Genomic DNA, 26,976 nt, shown 5'->3' on the forward strand with positions numbered 1-26,976 from the left:
TGAAGGTATACAAGTGGCAGCACCAAGCTGAAAACAAAAGCAGCCTGAAAATGTGTTGTAATTTCAAATAAATGAACGCTACCATGTAAAGATTAATAGCTACTAACCAACAACTGCATAGCCACCAGGAACTATGGGATAGACCGTGCCGTCAGCATGTATGCCATCAGGAAACATTGATGCCATGATCTCTCCAACCAGTCTGCCAAATGCTGCACCTGCCCGTCACACACAAATGAAGCAAGGATGTAACATCAAAGTGAGGTTTAAAAGTGCACGACAGGAAGAAATCATGAATGTTTTCTTCACCAATCAGAAACACTGGCATGAAGGCTCCACATGGAACCGGCATGGTGGTGGCCACGGCAGACATCCAGAACTGAAACACAGAGAGGCTTCGGTGAGAAACGCTTAAAAAATAATCATCTACATTAATAATCTACATATAAATGACTTTGCATATCTCCGGGGCCGTTTAGATGTTCAAATTATCATGAAAGATTCACTATCATCAGGACAGCATCTCATCTGCTGTAATTAGTTTCTGTGGCAAGCCCAAACATGCAGCCAGACTCCTGAAAAATTATCTTCAGATGACGTAAACACTGATTGGGCCTACACTATAAGAACAGAGCCTACCAAGAAACGTTAATCCACTGGTGAATACAGGTAAACCCACTACAATACTTGGAGCAGTGTACAGAGCAGCACTAGCGCTGCCTTCGAGATAAAAGATGTGTACCACACATAGGGCTGCACGATTAATCGTTAAAAAATCGCGATCTCGATTCATGCTTGAACGCAATCTAATTTCCAAATGACGACGATTTAAAAAAAAAAAAAAATATATATATATATATTTTTTTTTTGTGATGTTTATTGTTTTTATGTTCAATGTCAGCTGTTACAAAGTTGATGCCAGTCTTTTATCAGGCACCATCATATTTTTTGTAACGTTTACCTTTTGTATCGGCAGCTTCTTAATGGCAGCAAAAGGCAATGGGGGGTTCATCCCAGCCAGAGGAATAATTTGTTGCCTCAGAACTACAGGATCTGTTACAAGTCCCCTTTCTGAAAGGGTGTTCCCACTCAGGGAGGAACAAATATTGTTCAAAATTGTTATTATTGTTTAAATTATTCAAAGGTTTGTGTAAAGAAGACAAGAGATGTTTATTGTTATTATATTTTTGTTCAGCTGTTGCAAAGTTAAAGTAATAAGTGCAATAAATGTTATATTGGAAAAAAATCGTGAGAGAATCGTGATCTCAATTCAAAGCAAAAAAATCGTGATTCTCATTTTGTCCAGAATCGTGCAGCCCTAACCGCACATGCTCATTTGATCGTGGAGCCTTGAAGCTTTTGGGCAGTGTTGCGTGTTCAGTGCTTACTTTCATGATGATGAAGAGGATGAGCGTGATGAAGACATTGACCTGGGGGTGTTTCCAGCCGTGGTGGTGGCTGATGTAGTCAAACTCCTCTGCCACACCGTGACGGCACCACGTGCGGTTGTCGAACAGTGCGACCAGTGACTCGTGCTGGGTCAGCTGATGGGTCAATGCAAGGCACTATTATACCATATATACTTGCAATATTTCTTTTTTAACTGTATGTTCTGTGACACAGGTCCTGTGAGAGAAAATGCTTAAACTGTCCAAAGACTAAACGTCTGCACGAGAACAAACTAATTAACAAGGTTTCACACAGTTGCTTTTATAGCTATAATTATTGCTGACTGACTCAGTGAGCTGGGATCTACACAGAAAGCCTCAAATGTATTAGAACAGAACTATATAAGGGTCCAAACTGCATCCTACAACCATGATAACAGTTGTGGGCATAGCTGTGGTTAATTGTAATGATTCTGGCTGTGACACATGGGACGACAGTGTAGGGGTTGTACATCGTGCAAGCGGCGCATGCTCCACTGGCAGAGGATTTTTGCAAGGTCATATAATTTCTCTGCAGGTTCAGCTCCTCAGTGAGTTCACGATGCTCATGTCAGGGCATTATGTGAGGCTTTTGGGTCCATCCTGTGGGTACCATGAATGTCAGCACTAAAGATATTGGTGGACTGACACAGTGGCATTGATTTAACATCTGGTGCTTCCAATATGTCTTCAATCTGGTGCAAAGATTTGTGTAAAATAATCTGCAGGTACAGGAAGCTTGTCATTTCCTCCTTGGCAATAATGCATTTGCATAAGTCAAGAAATAACAAATTCAAATTATTTATTTTGAAGCAGGTTTGATTCTTATTGTAATGCTGCCCAAGCTCATTTCACTTTCTTGAGCCAGTAAATAAACTTTTCTGCATCCAGTCTCATAAACCTGCTTTGATCCTCAGTTATTAGATCAACTTTGGTCAGAAGAGAGAATGCGGCATGTTCATGTCAAAACTCATGAGAAGTAGAGGGTCCAGATTTTTGGAGAAAACTATTTTAGGCATATTAGCTGTGTAGAGAAGCATCAAAGCTATCAAACACCCTGTTGACACTGACCTGAGGTTTGAGGTCACAGTGACGCCGCTTCTCCCTTCATTTCAAATTGACCATCAATCATCTTACAAGAGTCAGAAATGTGCTTTCAAACTGTCAAAAGGGCGTGAATGTATTTTCTCACCTGTCCAGCCATGAACTGCCCGAAACCCGGAGGGAACGTGAGTGTACAGACCAGCAGGGTGACGAGAGCAGGATACACCAGACGTCTGACAGGGAGAGAGGGACTGCGGGGTCATTAATGGGCATGCTTGTCACGCTGCGTGTGCGTACTTGATGATTTGGTCTATTAATAGTTTCTTGTGATCTGTGTTAAACTGACCCAATTTCTGCACCTACATTTTTGCGATACAACATTACTGTTGTGACACAAAACGTGAGGCTGACGTCAAACACAAGAGACATGGATTATGTCAACACAAAAAAGTTAAAGCACAAGTCCAAAGACGTGATATTTCATAAAATATAAGAACATTTAACATCACAGCTCATCCCTGAGGACAATTTTCACCGATTTGTTTTGAGTTGACATATCTTTATGTTTTGTTGTATTTTTCTTTCGTTTTAAGAAAATCCGAATTATCAGTGTTGTGGACCTCTTAACTGAGCAGGGCCAATTACACAGTTTTTTTGTTTGTTTATAGCTTAGCTGAGGGTTAGAGTTTAACCTGGTGTCATAGGTAGGTTAAGTAAATCCTGAATAACAACATGTCTATTGATGTTTGACCAAAATGAAATTAATTAAAAAAAAAAAATAGTGAGGTGATATATTATTATTGTCTAAATGTGTCATGAATCCTTAAGTTTCTGGATTAGAATTATTACAATTGCTTACATTTCTTATCTTATGTACAGTCTATAGTCGGGGCGGCAGTAGCTCAGGTGGTAGAGCGGGTCGTCCAATGATGGGAAGGTCGGCGGTTCGAATCCCGCTCTGTCCCAGTTTGCTGTCGTAGTGTCCTTGGGCAAGACACCTTACCCACCTTGCCCCGTGTGAATGTGTTTGAATGTTGGTGGTGTGGCTACAAACGTAGCTACCACCACCGGTGAGAACGTGTATGAATGAATAATGATCTCTGTAAAGCGCTCTGGGTGCCTTGAAGGGCGCTATATAAATCCAAGTCATCATTATTATTATTATAGTCTTCTTGAGTGCTAGAAAGATGGCATAGATAAAACATATTGTTATTTATATTATTATTATTACCTTTAAATGCTTGTGTGACAAGAGAAAGTCATATGAAGTCTTTAATGTCTTTAAAACTCTTTCATTATTGTCTATAATTTAACCTGCAGCTGAATTTCAACAGGTGTGTATGAAATAATCACTTCAGGACTCTTTCAAACACTTATACACTTATCTTATACATAATAATAACAACAATACAGATTGAATATAAAACGCGCACTCAGTCTCAAGAGAGTTTGGTCCACCTGCACTGCTGGTTGACGTGGTACTACCTAACCTGCTAAAGTTCAAGTTTAACTCACATCTGTGTTGACGTTTAGCATCACCACAGTGGCACAACCAGCACCGGTTCAGCTAATCTAGAGAGGAAACCTCAAGTGTATTACAACGTCAACAGTAACCATGGGAGACACTTCAGCGTACGTGAAGTCAGCTGTCTTACGTACAAATTTAATTTCACTTCCACCAAAACATAACCTTTATTCCCTGTATTAAATAAAGTTGAGTGCTGTGATCATTCAAGTTGTTATTAAAGCTGATGGGATTTTTTCCTCTCACGCATATTACAGAGGGTTTTGTTTGACATTGATCATACATTTTTTACCCTTTAACCGCCACTTTAAGTTGCACCAACTGAAGAGACATAAAAGAGTACCCCCCCAATAAATGGGACCTTGGGTCACCGTTTCCATCTTTGGTTCATAGTTACCATGGCATTGTGATTTAACAAAAGAAACCAAGATTTATAAAACAGGAACGCCGTAAATATAAACACAAAAATTATTATTTTATTTTATATAATCTAAGGCTGATGAGTCGCAGGTGACGTATATGTGTGTTTGTATTTCTACACTGTGTAATGATTCTGTTGATACTCCACTATAAATATGTATTTTTCCATTGGTCTTAAAAGGCAGCAGCCTGTGTGAGCGTATATGAGCTTAAATAGTAAAACATTTGTGTTAAATAAATGACTCTTATTAAAACTCAAGTTTCTGCCAACACGCACTACAAGAGACGTCAGATGGTTGATGTGATGCTTTCTGAGGTCACGGCAACTGAGATCCAACCTTTAGCTGGCCATTAAACTGCAGGCACTAACAACGGAGGTAATGTGTTGTTGATTTTTTAACATCAATTAAGGGTTTATTACCAGGTTAAAGTCTGAATTAGTGACGGTGCAATTGGCCCTTTAATTGTAGATCAAATTAACCTGCTCTTGTTACATTGCAATCGTGCTCACCTACAGTTTAAACTTGAAATATTGCAATCTAGATATTATTGTATTAATGTGCAGCAAAGTAGCCACATACTAGACCATATTAGTCACATCCATTCATATCTGCCTCATCCTAGTCAGAGTCATGGGGTCTCTTTGAGCCTATTTTACTGTCATTCTTTTTGTTATTGTGGTTTTAGTTATATAAACTATCATGCCTGTAAATCAAATGTGAAAATAAAGCCAGCAGTCACAGACTAGGAACCACCCACTTTCATCATATCGATGTTTCTTAAAACTAGAATCATATACTTACTTCCTCAGCAAGAACTTGTTAATTGTCTTCTGCTTCCTCATGCACTCCACAATCAACCGGTTCAGGTAAACAAACAACGCGCCACCAAATCCACAAGCGATCCTGCAAACAGACACACACGTTACCTGTTTGATCTGCTAAACCATCCAAACTTAAAACGATGCCAGCTTAAAAAACTGAAAGGCAGTTCGTTCTTTGATTAAACCAGTCACTGTTGGAAGCTATTTAGCAGGAAGCCATGCGGTGATAATTTATTGTTTCTTTCAATAAAGCAATACAGCGAGCTGAAATTTTAATTTCATGCCCCATTCTTCAAAGACATTCAAAACAGGAATGTGGCTTTGGGTGGACACTTCAGAGTGGGGCTGAACAAAGGTATTTTAGCTCAATGGATGTGGTGTTGGTCCAGGCAAAGATGCTCACCCCAGGATGGCGAATGCTGGCAGCTCCTGAAGGTCGAACGGGAAATCCAGACGGAAGCGTGTCTTAAAGAGAGCAGTGATGGTCTCTGAGGAGAAGGAGATTATCAGTCTGCAGGCACTTTACAGTAATGTGTTGACTAGATTACAAACTAACCCTTCACATTGGTACACCCTAAAGCCACTGTATGTAGTAATACCACTGCTGATCACATGGGGGCATATAGATCTGCTATGGTGATTGAAACTATGATGCTTCTGAGTGGAAAAGGTCCCACATGTCTCAGAATTCCACTTTTTCCCATTAGAGGTTCAAATCCTTGCACTAGGGGCTGACACATGAACTTGAATGAAAAATGCTGTCCTCATGTGGTCAAAAGTGGCATTGCTACTTTAAATATCTGCTAACAAATACACAACTCAGTGCATCTGGAATAAATGTTGATCCTTGATCCGTTAATACGGAAACACATAGAAATACAAGTATTGTGATAATTGCACTGTTGTACTTTACCTTCTTCCTGGTTCCAAACAGCCAGAACTCTGAATATAAAAGCGCTGAAGGTGGCGGCAAAGAAGCCCCGCCAGTAGTTTCTCACTGCAAAAAAGGTTGAAGTGACCTCAATACTGAACAGCACACCTGCAATACACAAATATACAATGAGACACTCCCTATCCAGAGCTGCATCAAAGGAAAACAGAAACGGATACAGTCTAAGTCTCATGAATTCTCAAATTATCAAGCTTAGGGCTGCAAATAATACTTTTCATTTTCTTAAAACAATGTCAAAACATTTTGGCTTCAATAACTAATGCATTAAGAATAGGGCCAGACCCACATGTTTCTGTGGATATGCCATGAAGCCATATCAGCAACTGTGCAGTACAATTTGTTCTGATGTCAGTGTGGGTTAGTCTAATTGGTCATAATTAAAGGGACAAGGTGCCAATCATTTCCTATAACAAGCTCCATCTGCTTCAAGCGTCTGTTGTACTTAAGGAAAAACTTTGCATGAAAATATCAAAATGATTGCATCCTATAGTCATTTGTTTTGGGGTTTCTTTTGGCTTTTTAATTGTACTTCTTTAGTTTCATGGTCTCTTTCTGTAGAGGATGTAAAATACTTAAAACCTTGCAAAAACTAGGCAGGTTTCTGTATAAAACAAGTTTCCAACACACATTTAACACATGCAGGGATAAAAAATATCAGAACAACCAACCCCATATGATATCAGTTAGGATAGAAATAACATGACTTGATATTATCCAATAAAATATGAATATGTAGTCTCTTAATGATATCAAAGGAAAGGTCAAGAAGTTCTCACAGTGTTTGGAAAATATGTAAATGTGAAGATACATCTATAGAAGTGGGCGAGTCCATCTGCTGAGAGTAGGAGAGACGGAGCAGCTGCTGAGTGCAGCACAGAAAACTATGATGTATCACTTTAGCATTTAACACGCATATTGATCATAGTGAGGACGGAGGTTTCATTTGGACTTCTATTAGCCTGATGGTGCAGCAAACATCATAAAGGCCATTTAGTGTCATGTAGACTATTAAGTTTAAAATTAATTATTTATATATGACAGGGAAACCACACATTTTAGAGCTATGGGGGAATTATTTATCAAATTATATTACAAAGATTTACAATTTTGTGGTGAGTTCAGGATGGGGCATGTGTCCTAGGGGCACACTGGAGGGAGGAGCTAGCATGTATGATTAAAAAACAAACAAACAAGTAATTAAAACAAGAAAAAAACTAAAGGCAAGTCAAGGTATTCCTAATATTTTTTGTGGTTGTAGTGGCCTTTATTTTGGAGGTGGCTAGACAGGAAACAGGTAGAGAGAGGGCGAAGACAAGCAGTAAAGAGAGACAGGCTGGGATTGGAACCTGCACAGCCTGCACAAGAGCAATTGCCTCTGCGTGTGTTGCACCCACTCAACCCACTGGGCTATTCAGGGCCCCACTTTCCTACTATCTTTATGCACAAATGGTGAATAGTTTTGCAGTAGGATGACAGGTCCAGGGTGTGACAGCTGGGATGGTCTCCAACAGAACCCTGCGGTCCTAAATAGGATGAAGCAAGTATAGATGGTGGATGGATGGATGGTAAATACTGTATAACTTGTAACAGTTATCACCAAAAAACGTCCATACTGGTTTGTTTGCATCAAAATATTTTTTTCAAATTAAAATGTGCCAAACTAACCAGAGCCTAACGTGACATTTGAAGTAAAAAGGTGGGAATATAAGGTTTCAATATATCTCTAAGCCAGTTTGAATATCTTATCCTGCTAAATTATTCACATGAAAATTGTTAATCTCACGTAGCATCGCTGGAAGGGGATGTAACGTGATACAAACTTTCCTCAATGAGTCTGATATATTTAACTTCCAGGAGAAAAACAATGAACACAATCATCACTTGAATGAGCGAATCTCTGGCTGAGAAGGGGGGTAGAGTTAGGAAACCTCATAAATAGGGATCAGCCGTTGGCGTACGATTGGAAAGCAGCCAGGACGAGAGTCTGCATCTCTAAGTGTGAGATCGTGGTTGTTTGATGGAAAACATATAACTTTTGCCAGGTTGAGGCTGATCTTCCACCTCAAACTGAGCTGAAGTTAACAGAGAACTTGTTCGATAGTGATGACAAGATGGAGCGTTTTTCAGACAGGCGAATTAGTGTCTGCAATATCCTGGGCAGTTATAACTCAGACAGAGCCTGGATACCTGCTGGGAGCTCGGAATAGAGCTCCTGTTCAATTGTGTGGAAAGGAGCAAATGGAGGATGCTAAGGCATCTGATTTGCATCATTGCATGCCTTCTGGGTGTCTTCTTTTTGAGGTTTCTCAGTGGCACCTGTCTGGGAACAGGCTCCAAGGTAGATTCAGTCTTTGCTAAACAGATTACAAAACTATTCTGGCCTCAGAGCACCTACATATCCTCCCAGATGATCTGGAAATCAGTGCAAGGTGGGGAGAACATCTGGAACACCTTGTTTAGCCTGAGATGAGTGAAAAATGATGGATGGATGAATAAAATCCCTGGTGTATATATTCACGTAAACGTCCATGGAATTAAAGCGGATAGCTGTTGAGATACACGATAAAGGTCTGAATCTAAGCGTTGGATATACTGATCAAGACTTGCGTCCCACACTGCTAGTAGGGTAAATAATTTCACCATTCAATTAGATTCTGTAATTGTCTACCATAATTACATCCTGTTTGATCAGAAACCACAAGTGCGGGGTCGTACCTCCAATGGGAGCAGCAAAACAGCAGCCCACGCCCACCGCACAGGCCGCCGACAGCATCTCCGTGTTCCTCAGCTCGTTCTGCGAGACAGGGGTCAGATATACACACATCCAAAAACACACAGAGCCGTGCACTTAGATGTATGCACAGATGCAAATGCCACAGAAACATAGCAAATGGAAAATTAAAAAAGACATTCTCTTAAGAAGGAAAAAGGTTTATATGTACACCAGTTATACTGCAAAATCAATGTTTGGCGGCTAAGCTTCGGTTACATACATGAGCAGATGCACATGTGAGGCCCAAATGAGGAAAAAAAATGAAATGAGATGTTTATATCAAAGCAAAGGTGACACAGATCGATGCCTCCCTGGGGCAGTTTGCTGAACAGCATCAAACAAGGGGCAGCGCATCAATTTGTCTCAGTTTCTGCGATGGATGGCATGGGTTATCAGGGTTGATGGGACTGGTAATGAAGGGACTATCCGGCTCGTGCATTCATACCTTGCTTCCCTCAAAAGGCTCTTCCTTTAGCAATAAAAATTTGGGAAAAAAAGGAGTATGTGTGAACAAAGAGGTTACCTTTTCATCCACCAAGTCAAACAAGTAGAGACTGAACTTCAGCAAACAGTCTTGATTCCACACTGGACTGATTCAACATCTCTCTGGCAGATGATGTTTAACGTCCATGTAGCCGACCCTTGGGCTGTTTGAGTTTTTCTATCTATGCTGACATATGTTTTTCCTTCTCCACATCACTGCAGTCTATCTTCCTCCATAGTGACGTGGCTGGTGGTGCAGCGAGGACAAGTACGGCACAGTGTCCAGTACAGAAACTAGACAGAGGTGCAGGGTGGGGTCTCACATGAGTGGAGGTGAGAGCGAGCCCTAGGGAATGGCAGAAAGTCAAACAAGCATCAAAAACTTTTTGTAAGAATAAACATTGTGTTTGTGTGTGTGTTTTTCTTCCATTCTAATTAATACTTTTTGTCTATCAGTCTGAGTCTCTTGAAACAGCAAAGCGGGTGGACCCATAGACCCAAGACCTGGATCAGTTTCATGACAAGTTTGGCTTCAAAGAGTTAGCCCTCCCTACACCAGAGGAGAAAAGCACACATGTTGATTTACTTTTAAAGCATTAATTGGTAAATCTCCATTTTACATCTCCAGACTTATCTTGTCTTTTTATACAAACACCTATAGCACGAGTTTAGCAGCAAATGGGATTGCTTTTAAATGTCCCCCGGATGCAGTCAGATCTTGGTCAAACCTCATTTTCCTTTTATGCCCCTTCATTATGGAATGGGTTGCAATATAAAATTAACCTACAGGCCCTCCCTACTGTAAATGTGTTTAAAGGTATTTTAAAATCTGCCCTTCAGGAAACATGTAGCTGTTTTTAAATCAACTTTAATTTCAGATTGTCTGTTACTGATGATTTGATGTATTTTATGTCTTCATCGTATATATATGTATGTTTTATTGTCTTATATATGAAACTTATGTGTGCTGTCTTGACCAGGATTCCCTGGAAGAAGAGATCTTGTATCTCATGGGACATTTCCTGGATAAATAAAGGCTGAATAAATAATAATAATAAATAAAAGAGTGACGTGATGTTTTTCTTTGTCCAGTATGAGCTGAGGTAAAATGCCCTCATGTTCCTACACAATCAGTTGGCTCCTGTTGAATCAAACCCCACATGAAAACCAACAAATTTGATCAACAATCTATTCAATTCTAGTTCGATTTTTTTTTTACACAAATAAAAACACAATCCGATTGCACTCACGGTACAGACACATTCTCTGTCAGTTTTTCAGTTGGATTCAGAATGCAATTAGACCCAAAAACGAGGCTATGATAAAGTAAGAGTCAGGGTTTTTCACAGTTTTTGACTGTGTAATGGTCAGTGGGTTTATCCGGGTTTATTAAGAGTTTATGTGACTTCTACATCAGATTCAAATCTATTTTCAGTTTAATTTTATTTATTTCAAAACAGAAATATTCATCAATATTTCTTATCCTCAACTTTAGTGAGCATCTCCAACCAGGTTTTTTAGCTTTCCATTTTGTCTCCGTAGTGACAGTCAGAAAACAATGATTAGGGGCTCAGCTTAAACACATACTCCTGCTCAGATATCTGCATAATAGCTTGTAAAATGCGTACCATCCTCACCGTGTAAATCCCACCAAAAAGAGCAGCCATGAATTTACTGAGAAGAGCGGCGCACAGACTGGCGACGTGAACGAAGGGTCCCTGGGAGAGAGGATGATGAGAGAAGTCAGAAAACGGCTGGAACAGAATGAGCCTGAAAACACTGAGGAGAGCATGCTGCACTCAAGATGAGAGATATCATTAATGCATGATTAATCCCTGTTGAGATTCAGATTGAAACTACTTTAATACACTGCATAGAGGAAGTATATCAGCTGTTAGCAGTAAATCATGTTACTTTCACTGCTGCGACTTTATAAAGGCCTGAAGAAAGGGGATTAAATCCTCCACACAGGAAACCTGAAACTTGTCATTTGTGATTTGCAGAGCCAAGGCAGCCGGTGATAGGAAGTGATGAAGAAACGGTTCTTTACCTCTTTCCCCAGAGGCATACCACTGCCCAGAGCGCAGGTCAGACCGATGACTTTGGCCACAAAAGTCTTAAACGTCAGATACTCCTTGAGCACGACCCCCCTGAGAATTGTCTTCATCTCTGGAATACCGGAGCCTGAGAAGGGAAAATACCGAAAGGAAGACCAGGTATGATGGCGCATCGGGAAAAGACGAGTGGGAAGACAGAAACTATGGAGACTGAGATGCAGAGAATAAGGGAACAGCAGAGGGATGAGTGGAGGGTGGGGCCGCTGATTGATATTCATACAGTTTTGTGTATGCACATCTCATCACAGGTGTGTTTTATGGATGTCCTGCATGGGTATGCAGTCTTTGCAGTCCTTATTGTGCACTTCAAAACCAATGGCATTATTCAAATGGAGAAAATTGACCATGAATTAGTGGGGTGAGAAAAAATGCTGGTGTATAATTAGTGTGTTTGTCTTACCTACAGCCTGAGGCGCCAGGATCTGTGTGAACCCCGCAGAGAAAGTGATGAGTACCACTGGGTAGGTGACCCAGGCAATGTACTGGAGAAGCATGTTACTGTCCAGTCCGCCATACATCCACTTCTGTGCTGCACATATACACACATAAGTAACTTCATCTCGTTATTATGCTGCAGAAAACCAAATCATTCATCAACCAAATATACTTCTCCTCACTGACCTTCTCAAAGAGGAAAATAATTTAATTTTTTTTTTTTAATTTTACACACCCCAAATCTTCTTATTGTAGTAAAGAAAATTATGACATCAATATTTATTTTTTGGTTTCTTTACTAAGATAGAAATGACATGTACTCAAAACAATTTTTAAACCAAAAAGACTCAAGCAGGGTATTTATTGCAGGATCTCTCAGAACCATGACAGTCTGGCCCAGGCCAGTTATCTTAGATCAGCTTAGCTGCTTGTGTGAGAGCTCTCCTTTGTGTCCTTCTTCTCTTCTCCTCTGCTGGCTCCTTGTCTCTTTCTTACCTTCTTGACAAAAGGCGATGGCGTAGTCCATGACCCAGCTGACCAGAGCCATGAGAAGACCCAGCAGAATGAGGAAGATCCAGTCCTCCCCCACCCGAGAGATCAGGAACTTCTGACACCGAGATGCACACGCTGAGGGAGGAAGGAAGGAAGGAAGGAAGGAAGGAAGGAAGGAAGGAAGGAAGGAAGGAAGGAAGGAAGGAAGGAAGGAAGGAAGGAAGGAAGGAAGGAAGGAAGGAAGGAAGGAAGGAAGGAAGGAAGGAAGGAAGGAAGGAAGGAGGGAAAGAAAGAAAGAAAGAAAGAAAGAGAATTCATCCTGAAATCTATGAAAATACATCTCCTGCAGATACGTGTTTGTGTGTGACTCAGATATGCAGCAGTTTCACGGAGGAAACAAAAGAGAGATGGGATCAGATCAGAGCAGCAGGAGATGGATGGGTGAATGCAGGTAGTGTGTTATTTGTAAACCACTTCAAAAAATGACTCAACGTGAGAAATGCTTTAAGCAGAAAATACATCACATGGCATGAAACTCGGCAATCTATTTAGCCATTATCTATAACCGCTTCTTCCTGTTTAGGGTCACAGGTGAAAATATTAAAATCTTCCACAAGATAAGACAAAAACTAATATTTGAGTTTTGTATGGTTTATGTGTGACATTGGGAGCCCTTTAACCGTCTCATTCCCTGCTAATATCCTGGTATGCTGGTAGATAATAAAGCATTAATATCTCTATGGTGTTCATAAATTAACATTTAACTTCAACTTTACCAAACGAAACCTGAAAAGTCTTTAAATGTGTTGGAATGCAAATATCTTCAAGAGGCGTTAAAAATTCATTGCAATCCTTTCAACCTTCCCAAAGCAGCTAAACGGAGGATAATGTAATCTTCCACTATTAAAAGCCCGGCTTCCAAATCGCCTTATAGCACTTTCGTCTAACACAGCCTCCATTTATAAGTTAAGAAGAAACTGGTAATGTATCTTTTAGAAAACCTAACATTATCTGCCACCTGTAGTCCCACCCAGGTTTTGTGTAGGGGATCCACATTTGATATATAAATGGGCTGAACAGTTGGGCCCCGAGTGAACTGACTAATTGGGTCTCGCTCATGTGGTGGGCCTAAGTGGGATCCAGATAAAACGCCCATTTATTCCCCATGTCCATTCATCACTCGTACCTGAGCAGAACCAACGCAAGCAGTTCACATGGGGTCAAAATGTAACCCAACAGACCCAAATGGGTGACCATTTTTAAGCCCTTTTATATCTCACACGGGTCCTTCATATAAATGTTGGCTGGAGTGCTGGTGGAAAATAATCAATGTTTTTTTTTTTTCTGCCCTTAAATAAAACTTTTAAACACTTTAAATCCAGGTTGAACACATCTTTAAAAAGTATTTTCTGGAGGTTTGCTTCAGCTCTGCTATGCTTAGCAGAATGATATCTAAAATCTATAACACACTGGAGGCTGACGCAGAGCTCTGAGAGTTTATTGTGTTCTGCTTTCTTTGTAACAGAACATGGAAAAAAACAGAAGAAATCAATCAAAGGGATTATTCAAAAAGCTGCAAAAATAAAAGGATCCAGTCATGCAAATTAAGACAAAATAAGGATGAAACACCACAATGCCATTTACCAGTTGATAACAAGAAGTGTGATGACAATATAAAAACTAAAAAAAGGTTATGTGATGATTTTGAGATGGGCGAGAGCATCCTTTTATGGAGTCCCACGCGAAACATGCACATGTAGTGACAAAACAAAGTTAGGTCAGTTACAAATTCTGCTATTAGATTATAATCTATAACTCTGAGCTAGGTCAGCTAAAAGAAGCATCATTGGACTAATTTCTACTTGTCTGCGGACAGTGCCAAAGCCTGGAATTCACTTCTATATCCAGAGTGTTCATAGATGTGTCCGTCCCCAGAGGAGATAAAAATGTGCCACTAACACATTTGCGGATCCATAGATCCTAAAAATGCTTCTGTCGGGTTACGTCAAGCTATTTCCCTCTCTATTATTTTTTTTTCTTGAATATATTTATATACGTTTTACTTGGAACTGATTATATGACTTTAATAAAACTGTATTATGAAAGAAAAAAGAGCAACAGATGTTTAAAACACACAAGGCACAGACCGTTGGATAATGTGTTCAATTTATTTTGTATATTCAAAGCTACAAAGAAAAAAAGGAATTAAAAGACTGGCTTCAAACTAAAATTGAAAAACCCATAAAAAAACTATCCAGTATATTATCTCCAGACTCAAGTTTTCCCTACGATGCTCATATCTATATTACTGTATGGCAAATCCGTGACTCTGCTTCTTTTGCAGTATGTTCACAAATGCAGGAAAAAGCCGTAACTGGATGAATAATGTGGGGGAAAAAATGGGATTGCAGCTGTCTGGTTCAGGCAGGAGTCCTGCCACCTGCTGCATGGAAAACTGCCAGCGTGGCGCACGTGCAGTTGCACATGTAATACACATGCAAACACAGATGTGCAGATAAACCAATCGCACACATGGACAACAGCCAACGTTAATAGAAAGTAAATAGACACCCCCCCCCCAAACACACACACTCACACCTTCACACAGACACACACACACACTTGCACGCTGATTGGTAAATAATTTCCTGTCGATAACCTTTTAGGTCAAACCTCAGCCTTTACCCTGACATGAGCTTCACCTAGTTTCACTTAGTCCTGACCCTCAAAATAAACATTTGGAGGGATGTGAGGATAACATGGGGACTGCTAAAAAAAATACCCTCACTTTCCCTCTCATACTGTCTGGCACCTTCAAAGCAACATACTTCCGTGTGCATCTTGGCTCACGCTCACATCCGCAGGCTCAGTGGCGTTCACAGATGTCTTCTCCCGATGCCTTAATAAACATAACACCCAACGCCAGACACTTTCTCCTCCTTCCCCTGCTCTTGCATTGCATCACCAGACACCAACACTCTTTGGCAAAGAGGGCTTCTTCACCTATTTACAGTTTGTTCAGAAATGTACAGGCACTGAATCAGCTGCGAAACAGCATACGCCAAAGCCAGGCCTTGGAATAACCAGAGGGAGGGCTGAGATTTGACATCAGCAATAAAATCCCTGAACATTTACCTTCGCAAACCAAAATAAACACGCTGAGGCAGTACATGTTTTTAGGCCTCCATCCAACAGCAGTGGAGCCGTTAGCTGTGTGTGTAGGTTGTCCTGTTCAAAAGCTACAGTCTCTGATGTGGAGCAAGGCACTCTCACTCAAAGTCCATCACCCACGGAGAAGCTTGAGAGGAAAACACTGAAACTCCCACTTCCAGCTACACTGAACCCTCTCTCTGTACACATTACCTAAGAAGCCACAGGCTAGCCAGCCTGCGTGTCTCTAAAGATGAGTTTAAAAATACAAACACCTCTTGATCTATGAGAACGTACTGCAGACATCTGACGGCTAATCTGAGAGTAATTGTTTTTAATGGCCTCCATTAAAGAAAGCAAGCGAGGCTGAGCTGATACTGTAGTTTCACCTACGGTGCATTTAATAGCCCTTTAATCAGACCACCAATGTAAAAAGGGTAATAAAGCAGAAATTGATGCTGAAAAACAGATGTGTTGGCTCATACTGTATGTGCAAGGATGTGTGAAAATACACACTTTTATATCATGTAATTCCATTTACAATAACTAGATCTAAGTAACTGATGAAAATGGTTTGCAGCTAAGCAGACGAGAGCCATGTCATCAGAGCAGTCTGCATGTTAAACATTACAATGAGCATTTCTTTGTCGACAGCATGTTCATCACTGTAGAGGAAACTTGACACTTTGCAGTGAAACTACTGGCCTTTTCTGACTTTTGAAGTCAGAAACATGACTCCAAACATGACAGAGTCACGGTGCGGTTCGATTGAATTTAGAAGTAGGAGAAGTAGCAAAGTTCAACTGGGACGCTATGGAAACTCGAAAGAAGCTCACCGTTTTGAGAAAACATTGAAATACTCTGAATGCATTCTCTTTTTTTTTATTTAATGTAATTTAATGTAATTATCTGTGTTTCATTTTAAGTCAGGAAAAGCAAACATCTACATGGCAGTGAAACTGTAAATACCAGAACAATGGGGGACTCAAGTATCATATTGCAAGTACTTCTACAAAGACCAGGCCAGATTTACAGGCTTGGTTTAATTTACTGAAGAAATATAGCAGTTAAGAAACACTACTCACCTGTGTAATGCTGTGAACCTGCGGGAAGATATGTGTGCTTGGCCTTGAGCCAGTTGGACACATTTCATCATTACTTTTATCAAGAAATAGGCATAGAAAAAACATGCCACTATCTCTGCAGTTTCAAAGCCATAGAAGGTTTAATCTGGCTGAAATTGTTTATTAATTTTCAAAACTCTGATGGCGTAGAATTTGACAGGCAACTGTCTTCTGAGGGTGAGGGTGATGTGCTCTGCATGTGGTGCCACCGCTCAACCCACTGAGTTACCGGGCCCTTATTCTCATCCACGTGGGGCGTGTGTTTTAACTAGCGAGGCTCCAACTTCAGGGGTCGCTTTGTTCCACGCTGGATGCGCTTCTTGACAACCCTCCATATTTATCCAAGCACGGGGAAACCTCATGAGAAAGCAGGCTTGTGACTCCTTTAGGGGCTCAGGTTTCTTTTACGCCGTGGAGGTAATGTGGGGTTCAGATTCCCGATGAGATCCCTCTGCCCACTCCACCCACTACGCCACAAAATAACGATAAAACTTGATAAACTGACCAGCCGGGCAGACCAAGCACATATATGTCACCATCGCTCCTTTAAAAGGGTTTCCTTTTTGTCATTCCATAACACAAAGAATATACAGAAACTGATTGAATGTTATATTTTATTAGGATCCTTTTTGAAATAGAATATATTTTTGTTCACTCTCTTTGTAATCATCAATATTTTAATTAAAGTTGTAAAATCACTGAAGCAGACTGAACCAAATCCAGCTGTTTTCAGCAGCTGTATCTTCCACGCATGCTTAATCAATCACTAAACACACACAGTTTCTCCAATCAGGCGGTAAACTGTTGTTTGGATCTTTAAGAGTCCCGTTTTTATGGTTCATCCTCGAAATCAATACAAAGTATGTGAGGAAACACTGAGCTTTATTTGTGGAGAAGACAGGATTAAAAGATAAAAACCTCAAGATGCCGTTTTAGAAACAACATCATGGCTGTTGAACACACACACACACACACACACACACACACACACACACACACACACACACACACACACACACACACACACACACACACACACACACACACACACACACACACACACACACACACACACACACACACACACACACAACCTGTCAGTCCGTTTTTGTTGGACGCATCAGTTTGAAGTGGAACTCTCTTGTGGTGTCACTTTCTTATCTGCCGTCATCTGAGGAAACTAGACGTGAAACAATCTGACAGTTTGGACCAGAGTTCATCTCACACTAGCAAAAATACCCACATAATGCAAATATTTCCGCACACAGACACACAGGAGCACACTGTGGGCTCCTGGCACCCGGCGGAGGGTGCCGCCCTTGCCGGCTGGAGGTCATTGCTCAGATTGGTCACATTTAATCTCGTTCACGTCCTCTCCCGCTCCCCTGAGTCAGGTACTGTAGCTACTCTGCTGTACTTAAAGAAGTCAGTGTTTTCACGCAACGTGCGTGTCTACTGAAGCGCTGCAGTGTGCTACAAAAGGCTGCTTCAGAGCATCACACACACACTCACTCACCAATGCGCCGCTCTGACCTTCAGGACATGCCTGAGCGTCACGCTGCTTAGACACGTTGTCCCTGGGAGCGGAGTCCGAGGAATATTTAAGGGCATCTACAGAGGCCATCACTTACACTGGCACTTTGTGCAGGGATCTTTATCATACTCCAGCAGATCTGCAGCACGACTTCTAACGCTGGTGTTCCTCCGCAGTCCGCTGCCATCCCGCACCCCTCCATCGCGTAGGCGGGCTGCCTCCTCCTTGGCATAGGCACCCAGCTCCTGGGTGTAGCGCCCATACATCTGTGTACACAAAAGACAAAAAAAGAGAGCCTTTATGAAGGTAATAGGTGTGGGAGGCTACGTGATTCAGCAGGTTCTATCATTTATAAACACAACCCTTAACAGAAACACCTTTAAACTCAGACTAAAGGGGAACAGGTGTCAGATAATTCACTCGACACTTAACTTCACAGTTTTCAGTTTTCTTTCATGTAAAATTAAACTTTTCTCTTTTAACTTGTGGCATAAAATCCCTGTATTACTTGTCTTATTGCACCCAAATATGTATGCGTCTCCAGCTGATTTTAGTGCACACCTTGTCCTCTGAAGAGTACTGTTGAGCCCTAAACTAAGACAAGACGTTACATTTTCCCTCAGTCTTCTCCTGCCCGGTATAATAACTCTTTCAACACGATAATGAATATTGTAAAATTGCTTCTTCTTGTGTCAGAGGTTCCAATATTCCCAGCTGTTATGCATATCATTTTTATCATAATGAACCCAACTTTACAGAGAATGTATGTTTATAATATCTGATTTTATCACTGTTTGGTTCAGAGATCCAGTTCTTCATTTCCTCAACTCCTACGTGTGCAGGAATCTAGGGAAAATACATGCCCCCTTCATTTTTATATAGTTTGTAAAGTAAGTGATCGGTTTAAAAAATGATGTGATTTCTTCGCTAGTCCCAGACTTATTTATTGCTTTCAGACTAACATTAGTTGTTGCCTGTTGCTATGATGAATTTCTGATTTATGGTGAAGATGATGTGGGACAGATCCTTTTTTTCCCCCCATGTATGCCTAAAGATATGGCTTTGGCTCTGCAAAGCAATCTGAAACTATTGAAAATCCATGTAATGGCTTTCCTCAGACTGATGAGACAATAAGCTCCACCTGTCAGATCCCGGCCGATTAACTCTGCAGGGCTGTTACTGAATTGACTCCTAACGATGAGAGGCGGAGTTCATCAAACTGCTCACAGTCAGTGGGGAATAAAAGCAGAGTTTGAGCTCTCCATGGTACAGCTGCAGTTTTGGTTAATTTATTGTTATTGGCACCACAATGGAGCTTCTCAAGTGGCTATTTGGTGTTTTTGTTTGCCATGTTTCTGCTCAGAATTTCTGGTCGCAGAAGTACCAGCCTTCCTTGGAGCAGTTTTCCCACCAGGAGACGGTCCCTGCAGCTGCAGCTACCTTTGACGAATGTGCCGTGGAGGAGGCTGAGAAGATTCAGTGTGGAGTTCCAGATATCACTGCTGAAGAGTGTGAGGACATCAACTGCTGCTTCAATGGGCGTCAGTGCTACTACAGAAATGCAGGTGTGTTCCCGGTAGCTTTAAGTGTCTACTGCAGCTTTTAATCAATGGGTGTAACTGACAACTCACTCCCTGCATTCTCACCCAGTGACTGTGCAGTGTACCAGGGATGGCCAGTTCATCATCATTGTGGCTAGAGATTCCACAATGCCACCCATAGATGTGCATTCAATCAGTCTGCTGGCTGCTGATGATGATTCCTGTGGCCCAGTTGATGAAAGCTCAGCATTTGCTATTTTTCAGTTCCCTGTGACTGCGTGTGGCACAACACTCAAGGTGTGTGGGCTTTTTATTTTTTTTTAATTGTTGCATTTACTAGCTCATGCTCACATAGCCCCTATCCCCCAATTCTACAGGATGATGACGATTATGTAGTCTACGAGAACCACATGTCCTCTTCCTATGAAGTGGGCCTTGGACCCCGTGGCTCCATCACCAGGGACAGCCATTTTGAGTAAGCTCACTACAACAAATGCATTTGTTAACTTCAGAAATTGTTAAATGTCTTAAACTTGACACTTTGCCTGTAGTCAGTCTGGCAGTAACATGTAGGACTGGCTTTCCAACCGTTTATTGTGTTCAGATCTAGAAATGTCAGTCTGATGCGTAACTGCACAGTTGGTTGGGGCCATAACTTGACATGGGCTTGGTTTTCTGCATTGCCAACAGGCTGCTGTTCCAGTGTAGATACTCTGGCTCAGCTGTGGAGGCTCTCGTCCTGGAAGTGAACCCTCTTCCCTCCCCACTAGCAGTTGCAGCAGCTGGACCCCTGAGAGTGGAGCTCAGGCTAGGAAGTGGCCAGTGTTACGCAAAAGGATGTGTGCCTGGTGAGTACCCCAAACCATCAAGGGGTTGTCTCTAAGTGTAACCTTATTTTTAATCTTTATCTTTCTCTGTACAGACGAAGCAGCATACGACTCCTTCTACACTCAGTCGGACTACCCAATCGTCAAAGTGCTGAGGGAACCAATCTATGTTGACGTTCATCTCCTGGGCCGCTCTGACCCGAACATCGTCCTGAACCTCGAGCACTGCTGGGCCACCTCCACACCAAATCCTCAGGGCCTTCCACAGTGGGACCTCCTGGTTGACGGGTATGTGAGCTTAAACGCATCTGCACCATAAATGTAGCTTATGGCGACTTGTCTTCAAGCTCTTCTTGGCTTGTAGGTGCCCCTACCATGATGACAGATACTTGACCACAGTGGTTGCTATGGATGCCTCCTCCGGCGTCGAGTACCCGACTCACTACAAACGCTTCATCAGCAAGATGTTCACGTTTGTTACTCCAGAAAGCCTTACTCCCCAAAAGGAGACTGTAAGTTTGAACTTCACTTTCTTTTCAAATTAAACTTGTAGACTCCTACTAACCCTGGGTTTCCCTCTTTCAGGTGTTCATTCACTGTTCCACAGCTGTGTGCCATCCAAGCAGCTCCAACTCCTGTGAACAACGCTGCCACAGGCAACGTGAGTACAAGTATCCAAACAAACAAGTCCAGAGTGCTCAGAAGGTTCATCTAAGTCGTGTGACGAAGGTGCTCTTTGGTGGGGCAAAAGGAAGAAAAATCCAAGGCACTCTTCTTCAAATATAAAAAGCCTTTATTTAAATTGGCTATTTCATGTGGAAAGAGTAACCCACTTTTTTAATCTTTCCACATGAAATAGCCAATTTAAATAAAGGCTTTTTATATTTGAAGAAGAGTGCCTTGGAGTTTTCTTTTGTGAGTACAAGTGTCTTTGTTTAACATGCCTCCGGTAAGCTGATGGTGTTGGACTCTGACAAGACAACTTCTCTTGCAGGAAGGGCTGCTGTAGCGATCGTCCCCTCAAGCCAGAAGGTTCTTGTGTCAAGTGGTGAAGTGATCCTGACTGAGCAGAGGAAGTCCACGAAGGAATGAAACTGTCTCTGACAATTTTAATAAAAACTTGTTAAAGCGCATGCTCAAACTCTTTGCTCCGACTTGCTTATTTTGCACTTGCTGTGGAGGTTAACATCAGAGCCAGTAATGTGACACCTTATTTCTGAGAACCTGCAAGGTTTCATTACTGCTTATGAAATGTCAAGCACTTTAGCAGTGAACAAACTCTGAAGGGATGTAAAACCTCATTTGAGGCACTTTATTATGACCTTGTTGCTAGATGCTTGTGAAGGGCATAGGAATTAGTGACCCACCATTCCGAGGTTTTGTGACAATCTGGCTGTTAACATGGACGGCATGTAACTTGCCTTGAACACTGCCCAGGACTAGTTCCTGACTAAGTGGCTTGGCATCTGACACTGAACCTGGTCTCTTGGAGGTTTTGTCCTAGCAAATCTTACCCTTTGGCAAGATGTAACCTTTTTGCCCTTAACAAAATGTGGCCACTAACATGCACCTCACTGCTCTTCCAGTCCTGCTTCAATGATGCCAGATTTGATGTAGCTGTAACTTTAAACTCCCTCTCCCCCTTTGTTCCCCCTCTCATTGAGATGGGCATCACGACTCCTTCAGCCTCACACTTTCTGCTCACATGAACATGGAGGTGCAGAGGGAAAACACAGCTGCTGGTGTACAGGCTCATGCTGGCAAGCAAAGAGGACTATGCTGTCAGGCTTTTGTCCAGTTATCTCATGCCTTGCAGAAAGTGTAAAAGCAAGAGTGAACCTGTATATGTGGAAAGCAGCAGTGCATCTGTAATCTATAGTTCAACATTTTCAGAGAAATCTGACGGATGTAAAATGACAAGTACTGACAGAAGCTGGTGTGGACATGCATACCTGAATCAGTGGAGTAAAAATATAAATGCATTTTCTGTATCTAAAGACTGCTGGGTACAGAGCTTGTGTGTGCAGCAGTTTAAACATTTTTAGATTGAGCTAGAGGGTAAATGACTGTTAACCCTACAATGCCACATGTATCATATTTGTTACATGATTTCCAAGACCACCCAATCAAGGTTTATACAATAAAATTACTCAATGTATTTATAATACAAAGTAAAAAATCTGGAGGTGGTTTACATTTAAAAAGACAATCAGGATGTATATTTCACATCAAGCTTTCATGGGTTAAGCAATATGCTTGTCATGTTCAAACTAATGACTTTTGTATAGTTCCGTCATTTATGGTAACACTTATATAGCACTTTCCAGCTGTACTCCTACAGCCCCAAAGCGCTTTACACTGTAGACATTCACCCACACACGCACACATTCACACACCGGTTATCGGCGGAGCTGCCATACAACGGCACTGGCCTGACAACCGGGAGCAACTTAATGGTGTAAACTTTCATGAAAGAAACAAAATGATCTGGATTGAACCAGTTTTGAGTTAGAGGGTAATATGCGTCTGTGCCAAAATGGGACTTAATGTAAACGCTTTGAGAAATTGACTTACGTCAGAATAAAGCATTGTTTGAAGTCTCAGAAAAGACTCAAATAGATAATTAAACTTAGAGGGGACCTATTATGGCATTTAATGTATATTTTAAACATGCCTTTAAAACAATCTATAGCTTGTTTTTTTCTACATAAATTAGAAATTCAGCCTGTGGGCCATGTCTCTAGTTTTACCGCTTCTAATCTCATCTGTGAGGGATTCTGAGGGGAGGGGAGGCTATGATAATGAGGCTCTGCGCTGATTGGCTGCTTGAATGACGTGTAGCAGGGGAGGAGACAAAGCGTAGCTCCGGCCAGAGCAGCCGGCTGGGTACACAAAGCGTGTCCCATGCGAGGGAGCTTCAGCGACAAAATAAATTCCATTGCTTTATTTTTTTTTGTATTGGACCGTCCTAACTGGCACTGAACTACGATCATGAATGATACGCCTTATCTTCCTCAGTGCTACAATTTATTTTAACACAGTTCATCATTCATAGTAAGCTCATACTGTACATTAATAATGGATTAATTGTTTTGAGGAAACTAAACAAATGTCTTCAACAAGAAACTTCACATGTTTAATCCTAACAGGTATTAAAAAGCAAAATATGGGGTAAGGGAACTGTCAATTGAATTTGTGCACATAAATCAAATGTGTGCATATTCTTCTACAATTGTGCATAAATAAATAAAAATTTAAACATTTGTTTAAGTCAAATCATACATATATAGTGTGTATTTTGTCTGTAATCCGTGTTCATAATCTGTAAAGTTGTAACTTTGAGTGGTATTCGCAGAGAAAATACACACTACATATTGTATGGGTCAGTGTATCTTTTGGTCATTGGATTTTTCCATCATGAGTGGGAATCAAAAAACAAAAAACGATTGGTTTATTTGATTTTCCTTTTAAAACAAAAAACAAATATTGAATTACACTGCATTTTTTCTTTTTCTGTGTTAATATGATTTAACAAAGATTCAAAATACGCTTTTATTTTCATTTTCTATTTCATATAAGAAAAATGAAATCACTAGTCAACAGGAACGAAAAAACGAACCAAAAACAACCGTTTATTCATATTCGTGCACCGGAAGCTGGCATTTACAACCGAGTTAACTTAGTTCTGGATATTTGACAGGCATTCCTGTGACAATTCTCTCCAGGGGAAGTTGTTCTGTACCACCCCGTCCCACTCGAGCCAGCCACTCTAGGCCAGGGGTTCTTAACCTTTCTGACCTTGGGGCCCAATTTTTTCAGTACAGAGTGGCCCGGGGCCCATTAAATATAAACACTGTATAGCAGGGGTATTCAACTAAAACTTTAAGAGGTCCATTTAGAGAAAATTCACTCAAGCGAAGGTCCAGAACATCATAATATATGTGTGTGTGTGTGTGTGTGTATATATTCAAGTAGCCTCATAGTTGTATCAACATCTGCATCTGACTGTTATATTAAAAAAAGTACATATTTGCCAATTACCATGTTTAACTTGAATTAAACATATTTTTTTCTCTTAAAAATAAAGTAGATTTTATTTTATTTTTCAAATGCTATCTTATTTTATTTCTCTACCAGCAGTTTGAATTTCCCCTTTTCTTTGTTAATTGTCTCAACACATTTTTATACTAAATTAATATAAACACATCTTAACAATTTAACAGTTTTGCAGTTTTTCTTTCTTCCCCTATTATAATCTTATGCCCCCACTTTCTGTTGTTCAGTGAGAGAACTGGTGCTCATTGATGAGCCTGAAACGATATTTAGTTTTAATTATGTTCACTGTGGAGAAAGCTGCTTCACAGCTGTATCTGGACCCAAACATGGGCAGGATGTTTTAAGATGGTCAGTTTATTTTTCTGTGACTTCAGTTCAGACTTGAGTGGATAGGCTATGTTTGATGAAAAACTGTGTTTTGTTTCAGTGGCGTTTCACTTTCGCACTTTGAACGCCACGGTCTCTGAACGTATGAGACACTGGTTTTGTCCCAGTGGGAAGACTGAACAGGATGAATTTGTCCATTCCGGGTGGCATATTTAAAAATACAGCGAGGACAAAACTTAGTTTGATTTTACTTTAAGTTATTTACATTAATAAGTTGTCAGGACTCAGTGTGTCGGGTTCATCCGAGCCTGATCAGCTGCGACGGGCACAGCCCGCACCGCAGCTCTCTGGTCGCGCTGCAGCAGTTACTTTCCGATGCTTTTTCGAAAGCCCGAACAGTCCAGTCCAGCAGACACAACAGCCCACGCATCTACATCTACCATCCTTCAGCAGTAACGACGGAGCCCACCGCCCGAGCGGCAGCCTCAGCCGACCTCCCGGCCGCGGGGACGCGCCGGGATAAATGATCACGCCGCGCTCGCTTGCTCTGGGCGCAGACCCAATTAATCGATCCCTGATCCTGGCGGATCTAAACCTACTCTGTGCAAAATGAAGGATTTTCTCTGTAAATACACACCATTTCTCTTACTATTACACGTACAGCTAGCTGAGTGTCTTCTCCTCATTTGGTTGGGAGTTGCTATGCAGTCCCGCGGCCCTCGCGGCCCACACGTACAAAACTGAATTTTTTTGGCGGCCCACTAGATGGCGCTCGCGGCCCAAGTGTGGGCCGCGGCCCTATGGTTAAGAATCACTGCTCTAGGCTACTATTCCCCCCCCCCTGTGTTTTCTGCGGTGCATTCACACTATACGCGAGGCATGTATTTTACTCGAATTTACTGACATTACGCCCCCAGATGTAGCTACAGTTGTCATAGCAACAGTAAACACCAGGTCAAAGCAGCAACGGGACTGTGGTCATTTGTTGTGAGGATAATGGGCTGACGTCAGTTCTAGAGCTTGTTAAAAGATAGAAAAATGCTCTTTACCACAGGCTGCTGCATGTTAGCATCTCAATATCATGTGAAAGTTCACTCTTCTGATGGATTTGAACTACATGCATTTGCAGCTACAACAATGTCAAGACGGTCATTCATGATTTCCACTGCAGCCTCCATGTTTCTACCGGGAGAAGGGTCGTGAAAAGCACGGAAAAATAATAATAAAAAAAACAAACTAGAATAGGCTACAATATGCCGACAGTCCATTATGCCGAAGGTTGTGCTATAATTGTTACAACGTTTGGGTAGGCTGTGACCTTCATCAGGTTAACTGTCAGACAGTTCATGTAGGTGGAAAAACACGTCACTCATTGTGTCATTCAATCTTCATTCATAAATTCTGGCTCAGGTCTGACACTGAGTGGCCTCAATAGTAAACGATCACGCAGCACGCATCAATTACCACTTGAAACAAGAAACACACACAGGAAAAACGCTGAGATAAATATCTATCCATACAAAATAAAGAACAACAGCAACAACAATAATAATACATCTATTAGACCAAAAGGTAAAATAAAATTAACTTAGGCTTTTTTACCCACAAAATGACAAGATGGTGATAAAATGAAAATAATAAACTCTATTGTCATAGAACTTTTCTAAGTTTGCAAGGCACTTCAAAAACAGATTTTTTAAAAAGCACAGATAAAAACAACACAGACAACGAAATATACAGGCCCTAATAGCTTATAAGATAATATAATAGTCTACATAGGCTATGAATAATTTTATAAATGCACAACGACGTCTGAGTTAAGGAAGTCTGAGAGAGAGAGAGAGAGAGAGAGAGAGAGAGAGAGAGAGAGAGAGAGAGAGAATTAGCAGAGCCTACAGACGTTTAAAAGTCCAAACAAAAGTATTT

At 41.2% G+C, this 26,976-nt stretch overlaps 2 protein-coding genes across 2 annotated transcripts in view; one reads left to right on the plus strand and one right to left on the minus strand.

The window, feature by feature from the left end:
- The window catches only part of clcn2a (chloride channel, voltage-sensitive 2a), a 59,798-nt gene that overhangs the window by 13,745 nt on the left and 19,077 nt on the right, over window positions 1-26,976 (minus strand). Inside the window, exons 2-15 of the mRNA XM_061732298.1 lie at window positions 18,397-18,565; window positions 12,495-12,626; window positions 11,965-12,093; window positions 11,498-11,631; window positions 11,085-11,165; window positions 9,410-9,433; window positions 8,907-8,985; window positions 6,153-6,278; window positions 5,643-5,727; window positions 5,220-5,321; window positions 2,620-2,704; window positions 1,389-1,544; window positions 310-379; window positions 108-218 (exon numbers count right to left, since the gene is read on the minus strand). Of these exons, the coding sequence (XP_061588282.1) occupies window positions 108-218; window positions 310-379; window positions 1,389-1,544; window positions 2,620-2,704; window positions 5,220-5,321; window positions 5,643-5,727; window positions 6,153-6,278; window positions 8,907-8,985; window positions 9,410-9,433; window positions 11,085-11,165; window positions 11,498-11,631; window positions 11,965-12,093; window positions 12,495-12,626; window positions 18,397-18,565 (1,483 nt within the window). The remainder of the gene's footprint in view (window positions 1-107; window positions 219-309; window positions 380-1,388; window positions 1,545-2,619; window positions 2,705-5,219; window positions 5,322-5,642; window positions 5,728-6,152; window positions 6,279-8,906; window positions 8,986-9,409; window positions 9,434-11,084; window positions 11,166-11,497; window positions 11,632-11,964; window positions 12,094-12,494; window positions 12,627-18,396; window positions 18,566-26,976) is intronic.
- LOC133451721 (zona pellucida sperm-binding protein 4-like) lies at window positions 19,609-21,759 on the plus strand. The gene is made up of 8 exons (XM_061730865.1): window positions 19,609-19,864; window positions 19,950-20,137; window positions 20,218-20,315; window positions 20,531-20,688; window positions 20,763-20,955; window positions 21,032-21,179; window positions 21,253-21,328; window positions 21,662-21,759. Exons 1-8 carry the CDS (start codon window positions 19,609-19,611, stop codon window positions 21,757-21,759), a joined length of 1,215 nt encoding a protein of 404 aa, XP_061586849.1.

This window comes from Cololabis saira, chromosome 10 (genome assembly GCF_033807715.1).
Source record: "Cololabis saira isolate AMF1-May2022 chromosome 10, fColSai1.1, whole genome shotgun sequence".
In the NCBI taxonomy this organism is placed as follows: Eukaryota; Metazoa; Chordata; class Actinopteri; order Beloniformes; family Belonidae; genus Cololabis; species Cololabis saira.

Bases quoted from the DNA above. Each gene is read 5' to 3' on its own strand.
- LOC133451721 (XM_061730865.1), top strand. From the start codon at position 19,609: ATGGAGCTTCTCAAGTGGCTATTTGGTGTTTTTGTTTGCCATGTTTCT. The intron at 20,316-20,530 runs GTAAGCTCACTA...CATTGCCAACAG, and splicing joins ACCAGGGACAGCCATTTTGA to GCTGCTGTTCCAGTGTAGAT. The intron at 21,180-21,252 runs GTAAGTTTGAAC...TCCCTCTTTCAG, and splicing joins TTACTCCCCAAAAGGAGACT to GTGTTCATTCACTGTTCCAC.